This window comes from Hyperolius riggenbachi, chromosome 8 (assembly GCF_040937935.1).
Source record: "Hyperolius riggenbachi isolate aHypRig1 chromosome 8, aHypRig1.pri, whole genome shotgun sequence".
Classification (NCBI taxonomy): domain Eukaryota; kingdom Metazoa; phylum Chordata; class Amphibia; order Anura; family Hyperoliidae; genus Hyperolius; species Hyperolius riggenbachi.
This window is the reverse complement of record NC_090653.1, coordinates 283,753,759-283,774,640: the sequence shown is the minus strand read 5'-3', so window position 1 is coordinate 283,774,640 and position 20,882 is coordinate 283,753,759. Positions and strand designations below refer to the sequence as shown.

At 45.9% G+C, this 20,882-nt stretch overlaps 1 protein-coding gene across 3 annotated transcripts in view; it reads right to left on the bottom strand.

Annotated features, from left to right (window-relative positions):
- Positions 1-20,882, bottom strand: part of LOC137527945 (uncharacterized) — a 270,389-nt gene that overhangs the window by 74,721 nt on the left and 174,786 nt on the right. For all 3 annotated transcript variants that reach the window (XM_068249064.1, XM_068249062.1, XM_068249063.1), the window contains exon 7: positions 7,094-7,226. In XM_068249064.1, the coding sequence (XP_068105165.1) occupies positions 7,094-7,226 (133 nt within the window). The remainder of the gene's footprint in view (positions 1-7,093; positions 7,227-20,882) is intronic.

Genomic DNA, 20,882 nt, shown 5'->3' with positions numbered 1-20,882 from the left:
TGGATGGTGCCCTCACAGCCCCGCTCCGACCGTCCTGTCCCCGCCGGCGGCTACTTCCAGGTTCGGCGACGGCCACCGACAGGCTGGGAACGCGGCTGATTCTCCGCGTTCCCAGCCGCTATATCACCCTCTATGCTGCTATAGCGTATATATATATATATATATATATATATATATATATACGCTTTGAATTAAGTATTCCTTTAAATAAAAAAAAATCTGATTGGCTGTTTGTGGCTCCGCGCCCTTTTCTGAATTTGAACCCCAGTGACCCAATGACAGTGCAAGAATGGCAGCAATTTTAATATTAACTTGAAAATCAACAGGTGAATATTGATTGGCTTTTCTCGGCCCCACCCACTTTTCTGAATATTCATCCCAGTCACCCAGTAACCAACTGTACAACGTTTGAGAACCTTGCCATTAACACTGAAGAAGGGTTGCAGTTTACATTTTCTCAGGGAAATCTGTTTTTGACTCCCACCAGTGTTTGTAACCTTGACACACAGTCACTCAATTACCAAGTTAGTGAGCTTTCCGGTTCCTGGCATCAAAATTGTGTGAATGGAAGCAGTTTATCCAGCAAATAAATCTGATTGGCTGTTTGTGGCTCTGCCCCTTTAGTGAATGTATACCCCAGTCACTTAATGACAGACTGTAGCAGGTTTGAGGCCTCTGCCATTAACAGTGTAAGAATGACAGCAGTTTCAATATTCCCCATGAAAATAAATAGGTGCATTTTGATTGGCTGTTGTAGCTCCACCTACTTTTCTGAATATTAATCTCCTACACCCAGTGACCAACTGTGTCAAGTTTGAGAACCCTGCCATTAACAGTGTAAGAATGACTGCAGTTTATATTTTCCCATTTAAAAAAGTTAGTTGTTTTTGGCTCTACCCACTGTTTCTAACCTTGACATACAGTCACTCAAAGACCAATTTTATGAGCTTTGGGGTCCTTGGCATTAATACATTGGTATCCGAAGGGTCGGATACCAAGCAGAAGGTCAGTGATCTTCAAAGCCATTCTGCTTATCAAGACTCCAAGCTGCTAGACTCAGGGGTCAGGAACCATTTTGGCTGAGAAAGCGATAAATGCCACATATTTTAAAATGTAATTCCGTGAGAGCCATACAATATGTTTCAAACTGGGACAGTAGGGCTCATGTCCATGTTGCCATGGTGATGTGTACACAGTTGATTCGCCGGGCAGCGGAAGTGTCAGACACGTCTTCAGCTTCTCTTGGGTTTCAGCATCAACATCAGCAATTTCACTGAGAGCCAGACAGGAGAAATACCGACTAACAGCTTGTACAATTAGCTAGCTGGCTTGGGGTTTGATTCGCTTTGTAGGATGAGATCCCCACACTTTGGCCCAGTAGGCTGCCTGTCAAGTAACAGGCAGCCTATTGGGCCAATCAAAGTGTGGGGATCTCGTTCTACAAAGTCAAGGGACCTGACAGGGTCAAGAGTGGGGCAGTTGGAGCGGCCGTTAGTTTGGGGGGGATGTGAGTAAGTTAGTAGTGCATGCTACTGCAGTAGTGTCTCTAATTTGAACATTTTACTTGCGTTGCCTAGTGTTGGGCGAACATCTGGATGTTCGGGTTCGGTGTGGTTCAGCAGAACATGCCCCTGATGTTCGGCATGTTCGAGCCGAACCCCGAACCCAACCCGAACATGTCCCTTTGGGGCCCCCTATAGGGTCCCAGCATAAAAGGAAAGCATGCCCCGAGCGTGGGGGGGGGGGGGGGTTGGAAATGCCCCCACCCCTCTCCGCTAAGCTCTCCCTTCTGCCGGTACCCTATAATTTTAAGTGCCCAAAAGTACCTGAGGAGGAGGAGGGCAGGAAGAGGGAAGCCGGAGTTCTTGGGCACTAGTACCATCTGGTGCTTCCGCCCTCTCTTGACGCACTTCCTGTTTACATTTGAAGTCGCGTCAAGAGGGCGCAGAAGTACCGCGATGACGCGAACGAGGGTACGCGTCATCTACATGATGACACGTACCCTCGTACGCGTCATCGCGGTACTTCTGCGCACTCTTGACGCGACTTCAAATGTAAACAGGAAGTGCGTCAAGAGAGGGCGGAAGTACCAGATGGTACTAGCGCCCAAGAACTCTGGCTTCCCTCTTCCTGCCCTCCTCCTCCTCAGGTACTTTTGGGCACTTAAATTTAATTATAGGGTACCGGCAGAAGGGAGAGCTTAGCGGGGAGGGGTGGGGGGCATTTCCGACCCCCCCCCCCCCCCCCCCGCGCTCGGGGCATGCTCTCCCTTTATGCTGGGACCCTATAGGGGGCTATGTTCGGCCGGACACGGCTGTGTTCGGCCGAACAAAGAAGGCCTGTTCGGGTTCGGGCAGCGTGCCCGAGCACCCTCCCGAACACCATGAGGTGTTCGGGGGGTGCCGAACCGAACCCGAACAGGCCAAAATCCGGGCAAACCCGAACAGTGGTGAACACTGTTCGCCCATCACTAGCGTTGCCACACTAAGCTGCACTGCTTGAGCAATATGAACCCCTACTGATTTGTCTGTGAGCCAGATGTAGCCATCAAAAGAGTCACATCTGGCTCCCGAGCCATAGGTTGCCTACTCCTGTGCTCGAGTTTCAACAGAAGCTGGAGGATCTTGATAATAGGCACATGGGCATCCACAGAAATTTTTCAGGGGGAGGGGGGGGGGCAAAAATGGGGGGTGATAGTCATGTGGCGCGCATAGCACAAAAAAGGGCGTGGCCACTAATCACGTTGTGGGTGTGGTCAAAGGTGGAGCCAAATTTACATGTAGTTAGCAATGGTGGGACATTAGACATGGTACTTTACACTTGGCGCTTTGCATTTGGCACTTGGCCCTTTGCACTTGGCACTTGGCCCTTTGCACTTGGCACTTTGCATTTGGCACTTGGCCCTTTGCATTTGGCACTTGGCCCTTGGCCCTTTGCACTTGGCCCTTTGCATTTGGCACTTGGCCCTTTCTACTTTGACAGCCATTTTTTTTTTGGGGGGGGGGGATTTTCAGTCCCCACATCATCAATTAGTGTTCCCTTTTCAAAAATAATGATGCTACATGCCTCATTGACCCTTAAAAACATTTTTAAAGCAATTTAAAGGGCACTTCTGTTTTTTTGATCCAGATATCCGAATCCAGCCAGATAGTGGGGTCGGATATCCGACCCGGATTCTGTTTGAAAATTTTTTGATCCAGATATCCGACCCGGATCGGATATCTGGGTATCCGGATCTGAATTAGTTAGTTCCAAATAGTGAAAAGTGGTATCCGAGCAGCACTGCCCCTCTTGCCAACAACAGGGAAAGACTCACCCAACAGGGTCTGGCTGCGTTTTTTCCTTGCACGGGAAGTGGGGGAGGGAGCAGAGGATGCCACTGAGGACTGGCTGCCTGAACAGGCCTCAGTGTCAGCAGGAGTGGCAGAGGGGATTCTGGTGCTCTGAGTCTGACCACTGCCAGCGCCAGCTTGCTTCAGCCTCTTAAACTCCTCATGCTCAACAAAATGTTTTTTGGACAGATGGGTGATGTAGCTGGAGGTGCCATACTTGTAGGGGTCACTCACAACCTCTGCTCATCTGTAGTTTGCACACATTGCATATGGCAAACTTGCTGTCCAATGAGGGCAGAGTGAAAAACCACCAGATTGGGGAGGTGAAGATTCCCATGTGGCCTGAATGGGATGCTGATGCTTTTCTCCCTGTGGTGGTTGGGGGTTGAGTGGTGCGGTTGGTGGTAGCGGCAGAAGAAGAAGCAGCAGGCTGTGGTTCCCGCATTCCACACCCACTGCTGCTCCTGCCACTGTCTGCAATGCTGATCCTCCGTGCCAAATCCACTGACGCATCCTCCTCCTCAGAGTCAGAGCTGACATCCCCAAGTCACGGTCCTTCATCTCGTCATCATCATCATCATACTCCCCCTCCTCAAACAACTGCTGCTGGGATGATGACCCCCCAAACTCCTCTTCTGCTGCCACATGCAAGGACCCCCCCCCCCCAACAACCACCGTCTCCATCTGTGACTCCTCCACATAGCCCAATATGCCCAGAATATCCTCCTCAAACTCGCTGCAGGTAACAGCCCTGATTTCGATTGCGGTGCCTGGAGTGAAAAGCTTGCTCACTGAGGGTAGGCTGCTCGCTGGGGTCGACATGATGACCGAGTCCCCAGGAACTGCTTGGCGGCTGCTGCTGCTGCTCCTGCGAACAGGAGTGCTGGTGGGGGTGGAGGTCTCTGTTGTAGAGCTGGTGGTGGCCTGCTCATCCACCATCAGCTGGAAAATGGCCGCCATACGCTACTGCGCCTCTGTAGCGTGACTACACCTAACAGCTGGACGGCCAGTGGCTAGCAGCGGCATGGACACTGACGCGGCAGAACTGCTGACGGTGGCCGCAATGTTGCTCCCTCTCCTCTTGGCCTTACTGCCCCTCCTCCCAGTGCCAGTAGACATAGTACAACTTATATGTGATGTATGTGATGATGTCACCAGATGATGTGCAGTGCACACTAACTGTCTGTCTGTCACACTGACACTGCTCAGCACTGAAGTAATCTGTAGTAAGCTAACACAGTACTACTCTAACAATTAACTAGCACGGTAGTACTAACTACACAATAACACAGTAATCCTATTCCCTAACCTATACTGTAGCTAAGGCTAATAGCAGGCCAGCAGCAGGCCTGGCCTGCACACACACCAGACCTAACTAGCAGTTGCTGCACTACAGAGTCACAATAGAACAATAGTGTAGTGAAGGTGTTAAGCACTCAAAATGTTAGGTTTATCACTGTATACAGCACTTGCTTAGCCAACACCACTGGAGATGTCTCTCAGTGAGCAGTCACAAGCAAGGACGAGATTTCTCATCATGGCACCCCTCCTTATATACAGGATGGGCTGGCCAGGGTTCCCTTCTGTGATTGGTTGCTAGCAGGGTCGGACTGGGACACTAAGGGCCCACTGAGGAAGTTTCAGCCTGGGGCCCGCCCCCTCCCCCTGCCCCATTTTGGGCTCACATACACATGTACTCTACAAATTTTGCATGATTTTATGGTAGGGAATAGATTGTGAGCACTTCTGAGGACAGTCTCCAATAGGGATATGTCCACATGTGGCATGCACAGCAAAATTAAATGAGTGTCACCACGCACTGGAACATGGGTGTGGTCATGAAAAAAAAGCAAAAAAAAAAACCCGCAAAGTAAGTAGCAGATTTCCCCACAAAATGCAATAAAATTGGCGGCAGATATCCCCACAAAATGCAATCAGATTGGCGGCAGATACCCCCACAAAATGCAATCAGATTGGCCGCAGATTGCCCCCACAAAATGCAATCAGAATGGCAGCAGATACCCCCACAAAATGCAATCAGATTGGAAGCAGATACCCCCACAAAATGTAATCAGATTGGCATCCGATTTCCCCACAAAATACAATCAGATTGGCAGCAGATAGCCCTAAAAAGTGCAATTACATTGGCAGCAGATATCCCCACAAAATTCAAATACATTGGTGGCAGATATCCCCACAAAATGCAATCAAATTGGCGGCAGATTTCCCAACAAAATACAATCAGATTTGTGGCAGATATCCCCACAAAATGCAATTAGATTGGTGGCAGATATCCCCACAAAATGCAATCAGATTCTCGGCAGATTTCCCCACAAACTGCAATCAGATGGGCGGCAGATTTCCCAACAAAATACAATCAGTTTGGCGGCAGATATCCCCACAAAATGCAATCAGATTGGCGGCAGATATCCCCACAAAGGCAGGTCCCCAGTTAGTGAGGGCCCCCATGCTGGAAGGGAGGGCAGTGGGCACAGAGTGGCCTGGAGCCCCCCCAGTTTAGGTAAGCAGGTCACAGGTGTCCCCAGTTAGATAGGCAGAGCCAGGTCTAAGTTACCCCTAGCTTGGTAGGGGGAACAGCGGGCACAGAGCAGCGGGGAGGGGGGGGGGAAGCTTCCCCCCTCCCTCACCTAGGGCCCCCCCCCCCTTCTGCGCTCCGCCCTCCAAAATTGCAGCCAGCAGCGGCAGCGAGCGGGGAACAGCTTACCGGCATTCAGATCCATTGCTCTGCATGCCGCTGCCAGTCTCCATCTCCTGCACTGATGCAGTCCAATCACGCTCTCACAGGAAGTACTGCAAGAGCGTGATTGGACAGCATCAGTGCAGGAGACAGAGGCCAGCAGCGGCACGCAGAGCTATGGATCTGAATGCCGGTAAGCTATTCCCCGCTCGCTGTGATTTTGGAGGTGGGGGAGTGCGGTAGGGGGGGCCACTAGGTGAGGGGGGGAAGTTTCCCCCCCTCCCCACCGCTATGTTCCAAATTTCCCCCCTTCCTGCGCTGTGCCCACTCTGGGGCCCCCAGGAGCCAGGAGGCGGGGCCTACCGATGGAAACATCGGCAGTTCGGTGGGTCAGTCGGAGCCTGGTTGCTAGGGCTTAGGCTGGGAGCCCTCTGATTGGCTCAATTACATCATGGACGTCATCTCCATGATTACACTATCCGGATTCGGATATCCGAATTAAGTATCCAGCCGGATTCCGGATTTCAAATAGGTATCCGAGTTAGCTCGGATAGTGCATTTTGGTTTTACACAGCTATCCGGAATCTGGATCAGAGTTCGGATAGTGGAAAAAGTTTGGATTATCTGGGTAGTTCGGATACCCGGAATCCGGATGAGCATCCCTGCTTGTTGTGCTGTGTGAGGAGTCTGACAGTGAGTGAGTAGGGGAGAGGCAGGAGAACAGCAGTGTTTCATTTGACTTGCACAGCAGAAGGGAGGAGGTGGCACTGCTGTCCTGACTGAGGTGAAATGGAGTGGCTGAGGATGAGCAATTTGTTTGTCGCAGACTCACAGCCATCCTGTGTGCTATTGTGTTGAGCTGCAGCATGTCATGTGAGAACATTAAATGATGCAGAGTAAATTGTTGGGTGCTGTGCAATCCTTCCAAATCGGAGGGGGGGGGGGAGAATTCCTCACAAGTTTGCCTCAGGCCCCCCAGGGGCTCTTTTTTGTTACAGTTCCTCTTTAATGATGATCTATGAGGAATGGTTGATAAGAGGAGGTGCCATATTCTGACATTTACCTGGATCCCTTTCCTGGGATGAGACAGGGCGATCTACAAGCAGTACTTCCGCCTCAACGTTATCCGTGCCCCGTTGAGCCACCAAATATGCAATCTCCTTCATTTCACCTCTGGGCATATCTTCATGTTTCAGCTGCAACAAACAACATGTCTATGTAAATTTGGTAACACACAATAGGTTATTATTCCCACTTCCCAGTGTGCTCAGAGCATTCATAAACCCACACTATCTCTCTGTAAATTTGTACTAAAATTCTGTTAAAGGAACACTATCAATACCCAAGTGTTCTAAAATGACAGTTTACAAATAATGTCTAAGTAGCTGCATAAACATTTTCGTACTGTTCATGTAAAATATCAGAGACAAAAGCTTTCATTCGTTGTTTGAGTAGAATTTAGCTCTATTGGAACAAATCATTCGCAAAAGGGATGTCTGCTTCACTGCACAGCCAGTGTTGTTTTTTTGGCATATCAGACTACAGAGTATTTTTCTCTGAAAGCAAAAAAAAAAAAAAAGTATAATAAGCTATGGTGTCGTAGATAATTACAAATGTTTATAACAAGTTACATTTTCTCTGCTCTCTTCAGTCAGAGACACAGGCAGCTGAAGCTGCTGAAAGCTTTCTCTCACATACAGGGTTAACAGATGCACTGTGAGGGAATTCCCCCTCCCCTCATGGTTCACTGGGCCATCAGATTTGGCCAGACTTGCAGTCAGAGTGAAAATAATTTCACACAGTAAACAAAAGAGATAAGCAAGTGAAATGCATATATCATTATTTACCAGCACTCCAGGAACTCTCTCAATCCCAGGTTAAAAAATGTTTTTATCAATATTATTCCCCCTCAGAATTGTAGCAACTCAGAGGGAGCAGTAATTCAGGGTCTGGCAATCATCAGACCCCCGAATTACCCGTGCGCAGGCCGCAGACTATACATTACAGCTATAGCTGTGCCAAACTTAAGCACTGCACATCATGCGTCGAGAAGCCCCGCCTCGACCACACTCGCCCTTTTATTGATGGCATTTACACAGCAGTGTTGCTTGCAAAGCCATTTTCACATTGAAAATGCTAGTTTCGATTTCGAGAAATTTTCGTGAAAAATAGGGTTGTATTGTTACATTTTAATTTTTTGCAAAAAATCAATATTTTCACGACGAAAAAAATCTTGAAAAACAGGTTTTTACCATGACAATTTTTACTGAAAAAATGTGAAAAATCAATATTTTTACTGCAAAAACTCGCAAAAAATGTAAAAAACAACCAAATACATTTTTGATGGTGTTTTTGCTCGAAAAATCAAAAACATTATTTTGTGAAAATTAATGGGATAAGAATATTGGCATTTTCACTCATCACTGACAGCAACGAAAACCGTTAAGTGTGGCAGCACAGTGGCGTAGTGGTTAGCACTCTTGCTTTGCAGCACGGGGTCCCGGTTCGCATTCCAGCCAGGTCAACATCTGCAAGGAGTTTGTATGTTCTCCCTGTGTCTACATGGGTTTCCTCCAGGCACTCCAGTTTCCTCCCACATCCCAAAAACATACAGATTAAGTTAAGTTAATTGGCTTCCCCCTAAATTGACCCTAGACTATGATACATACACAACACCAGGCTTTCTCAACTAGATCCCCAGGCTTCTTTGAGTACTCTGCAGGGGTTCCTTGCAATTTTTCCCCATTGTGGAGGTTGGGGGAGGTACCGTATTTTTCGTCGTATAAGACGCTCCAGGTTTATAAGATGCACCTAGGTTTAGAGGCCAAAAAACAAGGGAAAAAAGAAAAAAAAAACCTTAACCTGGTGCGTCCATATTTCAGGAGCATTGTAATAAACACTGGAGAGGCATCTGCGGTGAACAGCGCTACCACCGCAGCTGCCTCCGTCTCCCTGCCTAGTAGTCTGCCCGTATCTCGGGCGTCTAGCACGCTGAGGACGGGTTTGTCAGCCGCACATAAGGTCGCCTTGTCGCGTGCGCGCGCACAGACAGGACCTTTATGCAGGGAGGAGGCGCGTCAGCTGACCGGCCGGTCGGCTGACGTCAGAGGAGACGCTCGCCGCTCCTCATTGGCTGAGAGGAGTAGGCATGCCGGAGGGGTCTCCTCTGCTTCATAAGCCAAGCTGAATCACTCGCAACTTGTCTGCTGTTGTGAATACTTCGTGTTAGCGCTCAGACCTTTTGATAGCTTAAATATCTAACTTGATAGACTGCATATTATCTGTGTATGACTCTGTCTCGTTCTGACTACTCTTCCACTCAGTGATTCTGTACTTCTGCCCATCTGATCTTGCTGCCGACTCTGCCTGTTAAACCTTCTTGTCTTAGCTTCTGATTTTGTACTGTATCTGTCTGTCTTCTCTCACCAGAGGGCCCTGACTCTGGTGAGGGGCTCTGTACTGTTTGGACCCGCCAGCTTCTCTGGTGAGGTATTGCTAACCTATCAGTATTACTGTTGCACCAAGCACTATACTTTGCTAGTAGCTATCACATCAGCTGTCTGGCATACTTGTATTATTGGTGATTCTGCAGATCACCATATAATCAGGTATATATCTGTATTATAGGTGATACTGCAGATCACCTAATAATCAGAACTCTGTTACTTGCTGACACATATCGTTACAGAACAGCAGACCATAATGTCTATGGACGCACTGCGTAGCCAGGTTGAGGCCTTGACCACAGCGGTGAACAATTTAACCGTGTTGGTCAATACCTAACAGACTCAGATCACCCAGCTGTCTGGAGTTGTGCAGACCCTCCAGACTGCAACCGCACCAGTTCAGTCCCCTCCAGTTATAGAGCCTAGAATGCCTCTCCCTGAAAAGTTTTCAGGGCACAAATCTGATTTTCAGAATTTCAGAAATCGCTGTCTTTCTTACTTTGAGATGAGACCTATTTCATCAGGGACGGAGAGTCAGAGGGTGACCTTCATTAAAACCCTATTATCAGGGGATTCACAGACATGGGCGTACAGTCTTCATAGTGGTCATGAGGCATTATCATCAGTTCAGGAGTTTTTTTAAGACCATGGCTATCATATACGATGATCCAGATATCGCAGTCACTGCTGAGAGGAAGCTTAACCCTCCTGGCAGTCTATTAAAAACCGCCAGGGGGCAGCGCAGCCGTTTTTTTTATTTATTTGTTTTTAAATCATGTAGCGAGCCTAGGGCTCGCTACATGATAGCCGCTGGTCAGCGGCATCCCCCCAGCCCCGCCGATCGCCTCCGGCGATAGACGATCAGGAAATCCCGTTCAAAGAACGGGATTTAAAGAAATTAGCAGCGCTCAGTGGCTTGAAACAAACAGAGGTACTTAAAATCACCATCCAGTAGTCTGGCAAGCATCAAGTAGACTGTCCCAGAGTCTCAATAAGTTTCCTCAGTGCTCAGCCGACATGTCAAAAAGAGAGGAGACAAAAAAAGCACATAGCGTAATCCTGTATTGTATAGAAAATGCCCGTCACCACATCCAGAGTGAAAGGACCACCTTGTGCCGGGACACACTCCCCCCTATGTGCCCGCACTCACCCGAACAGCCTCCAACAAATCCGGAGGTATGGATATACAGCGTAGTCAAGGGGATAGGGATCAATTCAATCCACCACGATCAGTTTCTATAACTCAAGGAAGCGCCATATAGTGTAAAATCATTTAATATAGTAAAGGTAAAAAAGTATCAAACTCACAAGCGAAGGTAGTCAAAAGGCATGTAATCACATGAGTGATAGCAGTCCCGGGTAGCCGCTCACACACACGCTGCCTCAGATCCTCGTCCTGGACTTCCTGATACTCCTGGTCACGTGACGTAGCTCCGCCCTATGCATTTCGTCATGAGAATGACTCATCAGGGGCTCACGTCACTACAATATCCACGGCTCCTATAACCTAACCCTAGGACCTCCCCCTGGTCTAGTTCCACCTATCGCTGAAGCAGAATCCTCCGCATGCCTGTGTATCAGCGTTCACCTCAGGGACAAGCTGCATATAATACATTACGGGTAAATCCACCATAACAGCAATCACCATAGCAACATACATGATTGTCTGGCAGCGCTTCTTACACTTATCCTCATAGGGACCTGCCTAATCATATACAATACTGTATTTCACTATCTATCAGAAATAAAATCAAAACGTTCTGTTTGTTAAAACATAAAAAATAAAACAATTAAAATAGAAAAAATAAAAGATAAGAACAGCAACGGGGGACATCCCCACCACTACATCATAAACCGCTGGCAGAGCAATGTCAGCAATCACGGCCCCAGCGCGAACATCCGCGATCGATGCGCTAGTGGGTGGGTGCAAAGACACACCAACACACATTGCATGTGTATGCAGCCACCCATCGCGCCGCCGCAATAACTCCGCCGGTCGCCGCTGCTCGACACCCTCCATCATAACCAGCTTCCTTCCAGTGACAAATACCAAAGGCTACAGTTAAAAAACATAAGTCTGATCCTATACTATATATACAGAATCAGTTATTCGCAATAAAACAGTTAATATCTAGATCAATATTGAGACCTGATGGACTGAGAGTGTCCAGGTTAAAAATCCATCTCGTCTCCTTTTTTGACAACTCCCTCACCTTATTGCAACCCCTCCAGTTGGGCATTAGTTTCTCAACTGCACAAAAGTGCATCTGGGTTGGGTCGCAGTGGTGTTTTGTTTTAAAATGGAGAGAGACACTATGTTGCTCAAAACCCTTCTTTATATTATTGATATGCTCCCCAATCCTCTCCTTTAGTGGTCTGGTCGTGCGGCCCACATATTGTAGGCCGCAATCACACCAGATCACGTATACCACAAAGGCGGTATTGCAACACATAAATTGGCGAAATTTAAATAAGTTACCATTTGAACCTGAAACAATTTGATCTTGTCGGTGAGGGTTTGCCTCTCTGCAACATTTGCACCCCCGACAAGGGAAAAACCCGGCCGATTGCCACCCCAACATCTGTTTCTGTTCTGGTGGGGCCACACAACTAGGCGCAATCCGATTTTTTAAGGTGGGGGCTCAACGGTAAATAAAATTGGGCTTAGTTGGTAAAATTCCCTTTAATAAATGGTCACTTTGGAGGATATTCCAATGTTTACGGAAAATTCTCTCCACCAATCTATAGTCTGTAGAGTAATCGCTTAAAAAAGAAAAAGATTTTGAATCCTCCCTCACATTTTCTTTCTTAGTTTGAAGCAGGGCTCCTCTATCTCTTTCACCCACCTCTATCTGTATTTCTTCTAGCCAGGGTTCACTATAGCCTTTCTCCACAAATTTCGTTTTCAAAGTGTCAGACTGTAAGTAATAATCTTTTAGGTCAGAACAGTTTCTACGAATTCTTGTAAACTGACCCTTTGGGACCCCCTTCAGCCACTGCGGGTGGTGGCAACTTGTCACATCAATATAGGCATTTCGATCAGTGGGCTTAAAGAAACATTTTGTAGAGAAACCCTCACCTACCCTCGTGATACTAAGATCCAAGAAGTGTACAGTGTTATTGTCACATTCTGCTGTTAATTGAATATTATCTCTAATCCTATTGATCTCACTAATAAATTCCTGAAAACTTACCTCATCCCCCCTCCAGAAGATCAAAAGGTCGTCAATATACCTTTTCCAAAGGGCGACCCTTGGCCCCCCTATTCTTAAAGCTTCCTCTTCCCACAGTGCCATGTAGATATTAGCTAAACTTGGGGCATAAGACGCCCCCATAGCACAACCGTACACCTGTCTGAAGAATTGATGCTTATGCCAAAAATAGTTCCGTTTAAGAGAAAAATCGAGCAGTGACAAAACAAATTCCATTTGGACCCCGCGCATATCACAAAACCGATGCAAAGCAGTTCTCGCCGCCTCTATGCCGTCATCATGAGGAATATTAGTATACAGTGAACCTACATCCGCTGTGGCCAGCAGGATGTCACCTTCTATCTTCAATTCCTCCAACAGCTGTACAGTGTGCTTAGTATCCAGCAGGATATGTGGCAAATGAGGAACAATCGGTTGGAGAAAACTGTCTATATATTGACCTACTCTATGAGTGACAGATCCAATCCCACTCAAGATGGGTCTCCCAGGGGGGTCTGTGGTGCTTTTGTGTATCTTTGGAAGTTGATACATGATGGGTATCCGTGGTGCCGAAGGCACCAAAAAATCAGTCGTCTTTTTGTCTATGAGGCCCATCAGCAGGCCCTCATCCAACAAGAGGGCTAATTCCCGTTTAAATTTAAGGGTCGGGTCCCCCGACAGCACTTCATAAGTTTTATCATCATAAATCAATCTATCTAATTCAGCAAAGTACTGATCTTTCCGCAAAAGCACCACTCCTCCCCCTTTGTCGGCGGACCGTACAACCAACCCCTTCTCCTTCATTAAACTATCTATCGTGTGTTCATTAGAAGATTTGGACTTGATATTCAATTTTTTGAGGTCATCCACCACCCTATCTTTAAAATTTTCCACTGCATTCAAAGCTGAGGTATCTTGGGGGTTGAAGGTGGATGCGCTCCGGAAAGTCGTCCGAGGAGCGGTCTCAACACAATTCAACCGATTTGTAGGCCCTTCTTTCTGAATAAAATACTTCTTGATGTTCAATTTTCTCGTATAACGATGAACATCAATAAATGCATTAAATTTGTTCAGCTGGCTCTTGGGTGCATATTTTAACCCTTTGTCTAACAATTTCATTTCATGCTCCTCCAACGGAACGCCACTCAGGTTATAAATACCTGCTCCTATCACTGCCTTCTTCTTTTGTTCCCTTCTGCCTGCTCTCCTCCCCCTTCTGCACCTCTTTTTCTTGGTGTGACTGGTGTAATTGATTGCCCCCCCAGGTATTCTTCCTCCTCCCACCCTTCTCTCCAATACCGGGGGCGTGGGGCTAAAAAATGTGGTTGCCCAAAATTTCTATCTTCCCGAAGAGGCTGAAATCTATTTTGAATATGGACCGGATATTGATAATTCGGTTGTGGGTCTACTCTCCTATTCCATTGTGCACCTCTATTGTTCTGGGACCCACCAGCCCCTCTCCCATCATATGGTCTATGTTGAATCCTATCTTTATTACCCACTCTTTGCTCTTGGGGTTTCAATACTCTCCCTTTTGGTTGTTCCAGCTGTATAGGGGTATTCTGTACAGATACCGCCGATGGATTTCCTACTCCATTTCCTGTTTGCTGTTCTACATTTTTGTTGGCTTTATCTGTCAATCTTTTTTGTACAATTGGCTGCCACTTATACGCCAATTTCTTTTTATGAGCCTCACTATCTCGTGCAAACTTCCTTTGCTTGTCTGCTATAATGTTTTTCTCACCAACTGCAAGGGTATCCTGTATCTTTTTTGTCCTTGTCATGTATTGTTCGGTGTTTTTATATGGTTCAATTTTAATCCTGATATTCTCGATCTCTGTGCCCAATCTCTCTATCCGCCCGGTTTTCCTCTTAATCAAGAGTTCCATAAGACCCAACCCACTTTTGTTAAAAAATTCTTCCCATTCTTTATTATTTTCCTCTGTGTCTTCCCCATCATCTGGCGTAATATCCCATCTGATTTTTTGGGGGATAATACCTTCCCTATGGTATTTTTTAAGGGTAGCGATATCCCACCACGTTTGCTGTTCTTTAACCATCACATTATGCAAAGATTTAAAATCACTATCTAAATCAATCACTCCTGGCGCTGTATCCTTAAAGAGTTCATCTATATCGTGTAATCTCCTATTTCTACTTTCAAACAAATCCATAGCTGCAGACAGTGTATACAGAACCAACAGATAAATAACAATAAAATGAAAAGCTGCGCTAATGGAAAAAACATCAATCACATGGAGCGCTCTAAATAAACAATGCTGTATATTGTCATCAAAAAGTCACTTAAAGAAATTAGCAGCGCTCAGTGGCTTGAAACAAACAGAGGTACTTAAAATCACCATCCAGTAGTCTGGCAAGCATCAAGTAGACTGTCCCAGAGTCTCAATAAGTTTCCTCAGTGCTCAGCCGACATGTCAAAAAGAGAGGAGACAAAAAAAGCACATAGCGTAATCCTGTATTGTATAGAAAATGCCCGTCACCACATCCAGAGTGAAAGGACCACCTTGTGCCGGGACACACTCCCCCCTATGTGCCCGCACTCACCCGAACAGCCTCCAACAAATCCGGAGGTATGGATATACAGCGTAGTCAAGGGGATAGGGATCAATTCAATCCACCACGATCAGTTTCTATAACTCAAGGAAGCGCCATATAGTGTAAAATCATTTAATATAGTAAAGGTAAAAAAGTATCAAACTCACAAGCGAAGGTAGTCAAAAGGCATGTAATCACATGAGTGATAGCAGTCCCGGGTAGCCGCTCACACACACGCTGCCTCAGATCCTCGTCCTGGACTTCCTGATACTCCTGGTCACGTGACGTAGCTCCGCCCTATGCATTTCGTCATGAGAATGACTCATCAGGGGCTCACGTCACTACAATATCCACGGCTCCTATAACCTAACCCTAGGACCTCCCCCTGGTCTAGTTCCACCTATCGCTGAAGCAGAATCCTCCGCATGCCTGTGTATCAGCGTTCACCTCAGGGACAAGCTGCATATAATACATTACGGGTAAATCCACCATAACAGCAATCACCATAGCAACATACATGATTGTCTGGCAGCGCTTCTTACACTTATCCTCATAGGGACCTGCCTAATCATATACAATACTGTATTTCACTATCTATCAGAAATAAAATCAAAACGTTCTGTTTGTTAAAACATAAAAAATAAAACAATTAAAATAGAAAAAATAAAAGATAAGAACAGCAACGGGGGACATCCCCACCACTACATCATAAACCGCTGGCAGAGCAATGTCAGCAATCACGGCCCCAGCGCGAACATCCGCGATCGATGCGCTAGTGGGTGGGTGCAAAGACACACCAACACACATTGCATGTGTATGCAGCCACCCATCGCGCCGCCGCAATAACTCCGCCGGTCGCCGCTGCTCGACACCCTCCATCATAACCAGCTTCCTTCCAGTGACAAATACCAAAGGCTACAGTTAAAAAACATAAGTCTGATCCTATACTATATATACAGAATCAGTTATTCGCAATAAAACAGTTAATATCTAGATCAATATTGAGACCTGATGGACTGAGAGTGTCCAGGTTAAAAATCCATCTCGTCTCCTTTTTTGACAACTCCCTCACCTTATTGCAACCCCTCCAGTTGGGCATTAGTTTCTCAACTGCACAAAAGTGCATCTGGGTTGGGTCACAGTGGTGTTTTGTTTTAAAATGGAGAGAGACACTATGTTGCTCAAAACTCTTCTTTATATTATTGATATGCTCCCCAATCCTCTCCTTTAGTGGTCTGGTCGTGCGGCCCACATATTGTAGGCCGCAATCACACCAGATCACGTATACCACAAAGGCGGTATTGCAACACATAAATTGGCGAAATTTAAATAAGTTACCATTTGAACCTGAAACAATTTGATCTTGTCGGTGAGGGTTTGCCTCTCTGCAACATTTGCACCCCCGACAAGGGAAAAACCCGGCCGATTGCCACCCCAACATCTGTTTCTGTTCTGGTGGGGCCACACAACTAGGCGCAATCCGATTTTTTAAGGTGGGGGCTCGGCGGTAAATAAAATTGGGCTTAGTTGGTAAAATTCCCTTTAATAAATGGTCACTTTGGAGGATATTCCAATGTTTACGGAAAATTCTCTCCACCAATCTATAGTCTGTAGAGTAATCGCTTAAAAAAGAAAAAGATTTTGAATCCTCCCTCACATTTTCTTTCTTAGTTTGAAGCAGGGCTCCTCTATCTCTTTCACCCACCTCTATCTGTATTTCTTCTAGCCAGGGTTCACTATAGCCTTTCTCCACAAATTTCGTTTTCAAAGTGTCAGACTGTAAGTAATAATCTTTTAGGTCAGAACAGTTTCTACGAATTCTTGTAAACTGACCCTTTGGGACCCCCTTCAGCCACTGCGGGTGGTGGCAACTTGTCACATCAATATAGGCATTTCGATCAGTGGGCTTAAAGAAACATTTTGTAGAGTAACCCTCACCTACCCTCGTGATACTAAGATCCAAGAAGTGTATAGTGTTATTGTCACATTCTGCTGTTAATTGAATATTATCTCTAATCCTATTGATCTCACTAATAAATTCCTGAAAACTTACCTCATCCCCCCTCCAGAAGATCAAAAGGTCGTCAATATACCTTTTCCAAAGGGCGACCCTTGGCCCCCCTATTCTTAAAGCTTCCTCTTCCCACAGTGCCATGTAGATATTAGCTAAACTTGGGGCATAAGACGCCCCCATAGCACAACCGTACACCTGTCTGAAGAATTGATGCTTATGCCAAAAATAGTTCCGTTTAAGAGAAAAATCGAGCAGTGACAAAACAAATTCCATTTGGACCCCGCGCATATCACAAAACCGATGCAAAGCAGTTCTCGCCGCCTCTATGCCGTCATCATGAGGAATATTAGTATACAGTGATCCTACATCCGCTGTGGCCAGCAGGATGTCACCTTCTATCTTCAATTCCTCCAACAGCTGTACAGTGTGCTTAGTATCCAGCAGGATATGTGGCAAACGAGGAACAATCGGTTGGAGAAAACTGTCTATATATTGACCTACTCTATGAGTGACAGATCCAATCCCACTCAAGATGGGTCTCCCAGGGGGGTCTGTGGTGCTTTTGTGTATCTTTGGAAGTTGATACATGATGGGTATCCGTGGTGCCGAAGGCACCAAAAAATCAGTCGTCTTTTTGTCTATGAGGCCCATCAGCAGGCCCTCATCCAACAAGAGGGCTAATTCCCGTTTAAATTTAAGGGTCGGGTCCCCCGACAGCACTTCATAAGTTTTATCATCATAAATCAATCTATCTAATTCAGCAAAGTACTGATCTTTCCGCAAAAGCACCACTCCTCCCCCTTTGTCGGCGGACCGTACAACCAACCCCTTCTCCTTCATTAAACTATCTATCGTGTGTTCATTAGAAGATTTGGACTTGATATTCAATTTTTTGAGGTCATCCACCACCCTATCTTTAAAATTTTCCACTGCATTCAAAGCTGAGGTATCTTGGGGGTTGAAGGTGGATGCGCTCCGGAAAGTCGTCCGAGGAGCGGTCTCAACACAATTCAACCGATTTGTAGGCCCTTCTTTCTGAATAAAATACTTCTTGATGTTCAATTTTCTCGTATAACGATGAACATCAATAAATGCATTAAATTTGTTCAGCTGGCTCTTGGGTGCATATTTTAACCCTTTGTCTAACAATTTCATTTCATGCTCCTCCAACGGAACGCCACTCAGGTTATAAATACCTGCTCCTATCACTGCCTTCTTCTTTTGTTCCCTTCTGCCTGCTCTCCTCCCCCTTCTGCACCTCTTTTTCTTGGTGTGACTGGTGTAATTGATTGCCCCCCCAGGTATTCTTCCTCCTCCCACCCTTCTCTCCAATACCGGGGGCGTGGGGCTAAAAAATGTGGTTGCCCAAAATTTCTATCTTCCCGAAGAGGCTGAAATCTATTTTGAATATGGACCGGATATTGATAATTCGGTTGTGGGTCTACTCTCCTATTCCATTGTGCACCTCTATTGTTCTGGGACCCACCAGCCCCTCTCCCATCATATGGTCTATGTTGAATCCTATCTTTATTACCCACTCTTTGCTCTTGGGGTTTCAATACTCTCCCTTTTGGTTGTTCCAGCTGTATAGGGGTATTCTGTACAGATACCGCCGATGGATTTCCTACTCCATTTCCTGTTTGCTGTTCTACATTTTTGTTGGCTTTATCTGTCAATCTTTTTTGTACAATTGGCTGCCACTTATACGCCAATTTCTTTTTATGAGCCTCACTATCTCGTGCAAACTTCCTTTGCTTGTCTGCTATAATGTTTTTCTCACCAACTGCAAGGGTATCCTGTATCTTTTTTGTCCTTGTCATGTATTGTTCGGTGTTTTTATATGGTTCAATTTTAATCCTGATATTCTCGATCTCTGTGCCCAATCTCTCTATCCGCCCGGTTTTCCTCTTAATCAAGAGTTCCATAAGACCCAACCCACTTTTGTTAAAAAATTCTTCCCATTCTTTATTATTTTCCTCTGTGTCTTCCCCATCATCTGGCGTAATATCCCATCTGATTTTTTTGGGGATAATACCTTCCCTATGGTATTTTTTAAGGGTAGCGATATCCCACCACGTTTGCTGTTCTTTAACCATCACATTATGCAAAGATTTAAAATCACTATCTAAATCAATCACTCCTGGCGCTGTATCCTTAAAGAGTTCATCTATATCGTGTAATCTCCTATTTCTACTTTCAAACAAATCCATAGCTGCAGACAGTGTATACAGAACCAACAGATAAATAACAATAAAATGAAAAGCTGCGCTAATGGAAAAAACATCAATCACATGGAGCGCTCTAAATAAACAATGCTGTATATTGTCATCAAAAAGTCACTTAAAGAAATTAGCAGCGCTCAGTGGCTTGAAACAAACAGAGGTACTTAAAATCACCATCCAGTAGTCTGGCAAGCATCAAGTAGACTGTCCCAGAGTCTCAATAAGTTTCCTCAGTGCTCAGCCGACATGTCAAAAAGAGAGGAGACAAAAAAAGCACATAGCGTAATCCTGTATTGTATAGAAAATGCCCGTCACCACATCCAGAGTGAAAGGACCACCTTGTGCCGGGACACACTCCCCCCTATGTGCCCGCACTCACCCGAACAGCCTCCAACAAATCCGGAGGTATGGATATACAGCGTAGTCAAGGGGATAGGGATCAATTCAATCCACCACGATCAGTTTCTATAACTCAAGGAAGCGCCATATAGTGTAAAATCATTTAATATAGTAAAGGTAAAAAAGTATCAAACTCACAAGCGAAGGTAGTCAAAAGGCATGTAATCACATGAGTGATAGCAGTCCCGGGTAGCCGCTCACACACACGCTGCCTCAGATCCTCGTCCTGGACTTCCTGATACTCCTGGTCACGTGACGTAGCTCCGCCCTATGCATTTCGTCATGAGAATGACTCATCAGGGGCTCACGTCACTACAATATCCACGGCTCCTATAACCTAACCCTAGGACCTCCCCCTGGTCTAGTTCCACCTATCGCTGAAGCAGAATCCTCCGCATGCCTGTGTATCAGCGTTCACCTCAGGGACAAGCTGCATATAATACATTACGGGTAAATCCACCATAACAGCAATCACCATAGCAACATACATGATTGTCTGGCAGCGCTTCTTACACTTATCCTCATAGGGACCTGCCTAATCATATACAATACTGTATTTCACTATCTATCAGAAATAAAATCAAAACGTTCTGTTTGTTAAAACATAAAAAATAAAACAATTAAAATAGAAAAAATAAAAGATAAGAACAGCAACGGGGGACATCCCCACCACTACATCATAAACCGCTGGCAGAGCAATGTCAGCAATCACGGCCCCAGCGCGAACATCCGCGATCGATGCGCTAGTGGGTGGGTGCAAAGACACACCAACACACATTGCATGTGTATGCAGCCACCCATCGCGCCGCCGCAATAACTCCGCCGGTCGCCGCTGCTCGACACCCTCCATCATAACCAGCTTCCTTCCAGTGACAAATACCAAAGGCTACAGTTAAAAAACATAAGTCTGATCCTATACTATATATACAGAATCAGTTATTCGCAATAAAACAGTTAATATCTAGATCAATATTGAGACCTGATGGACTGAGAGTGTCCAGGTTAAAAATCCATCTCGTCTCCT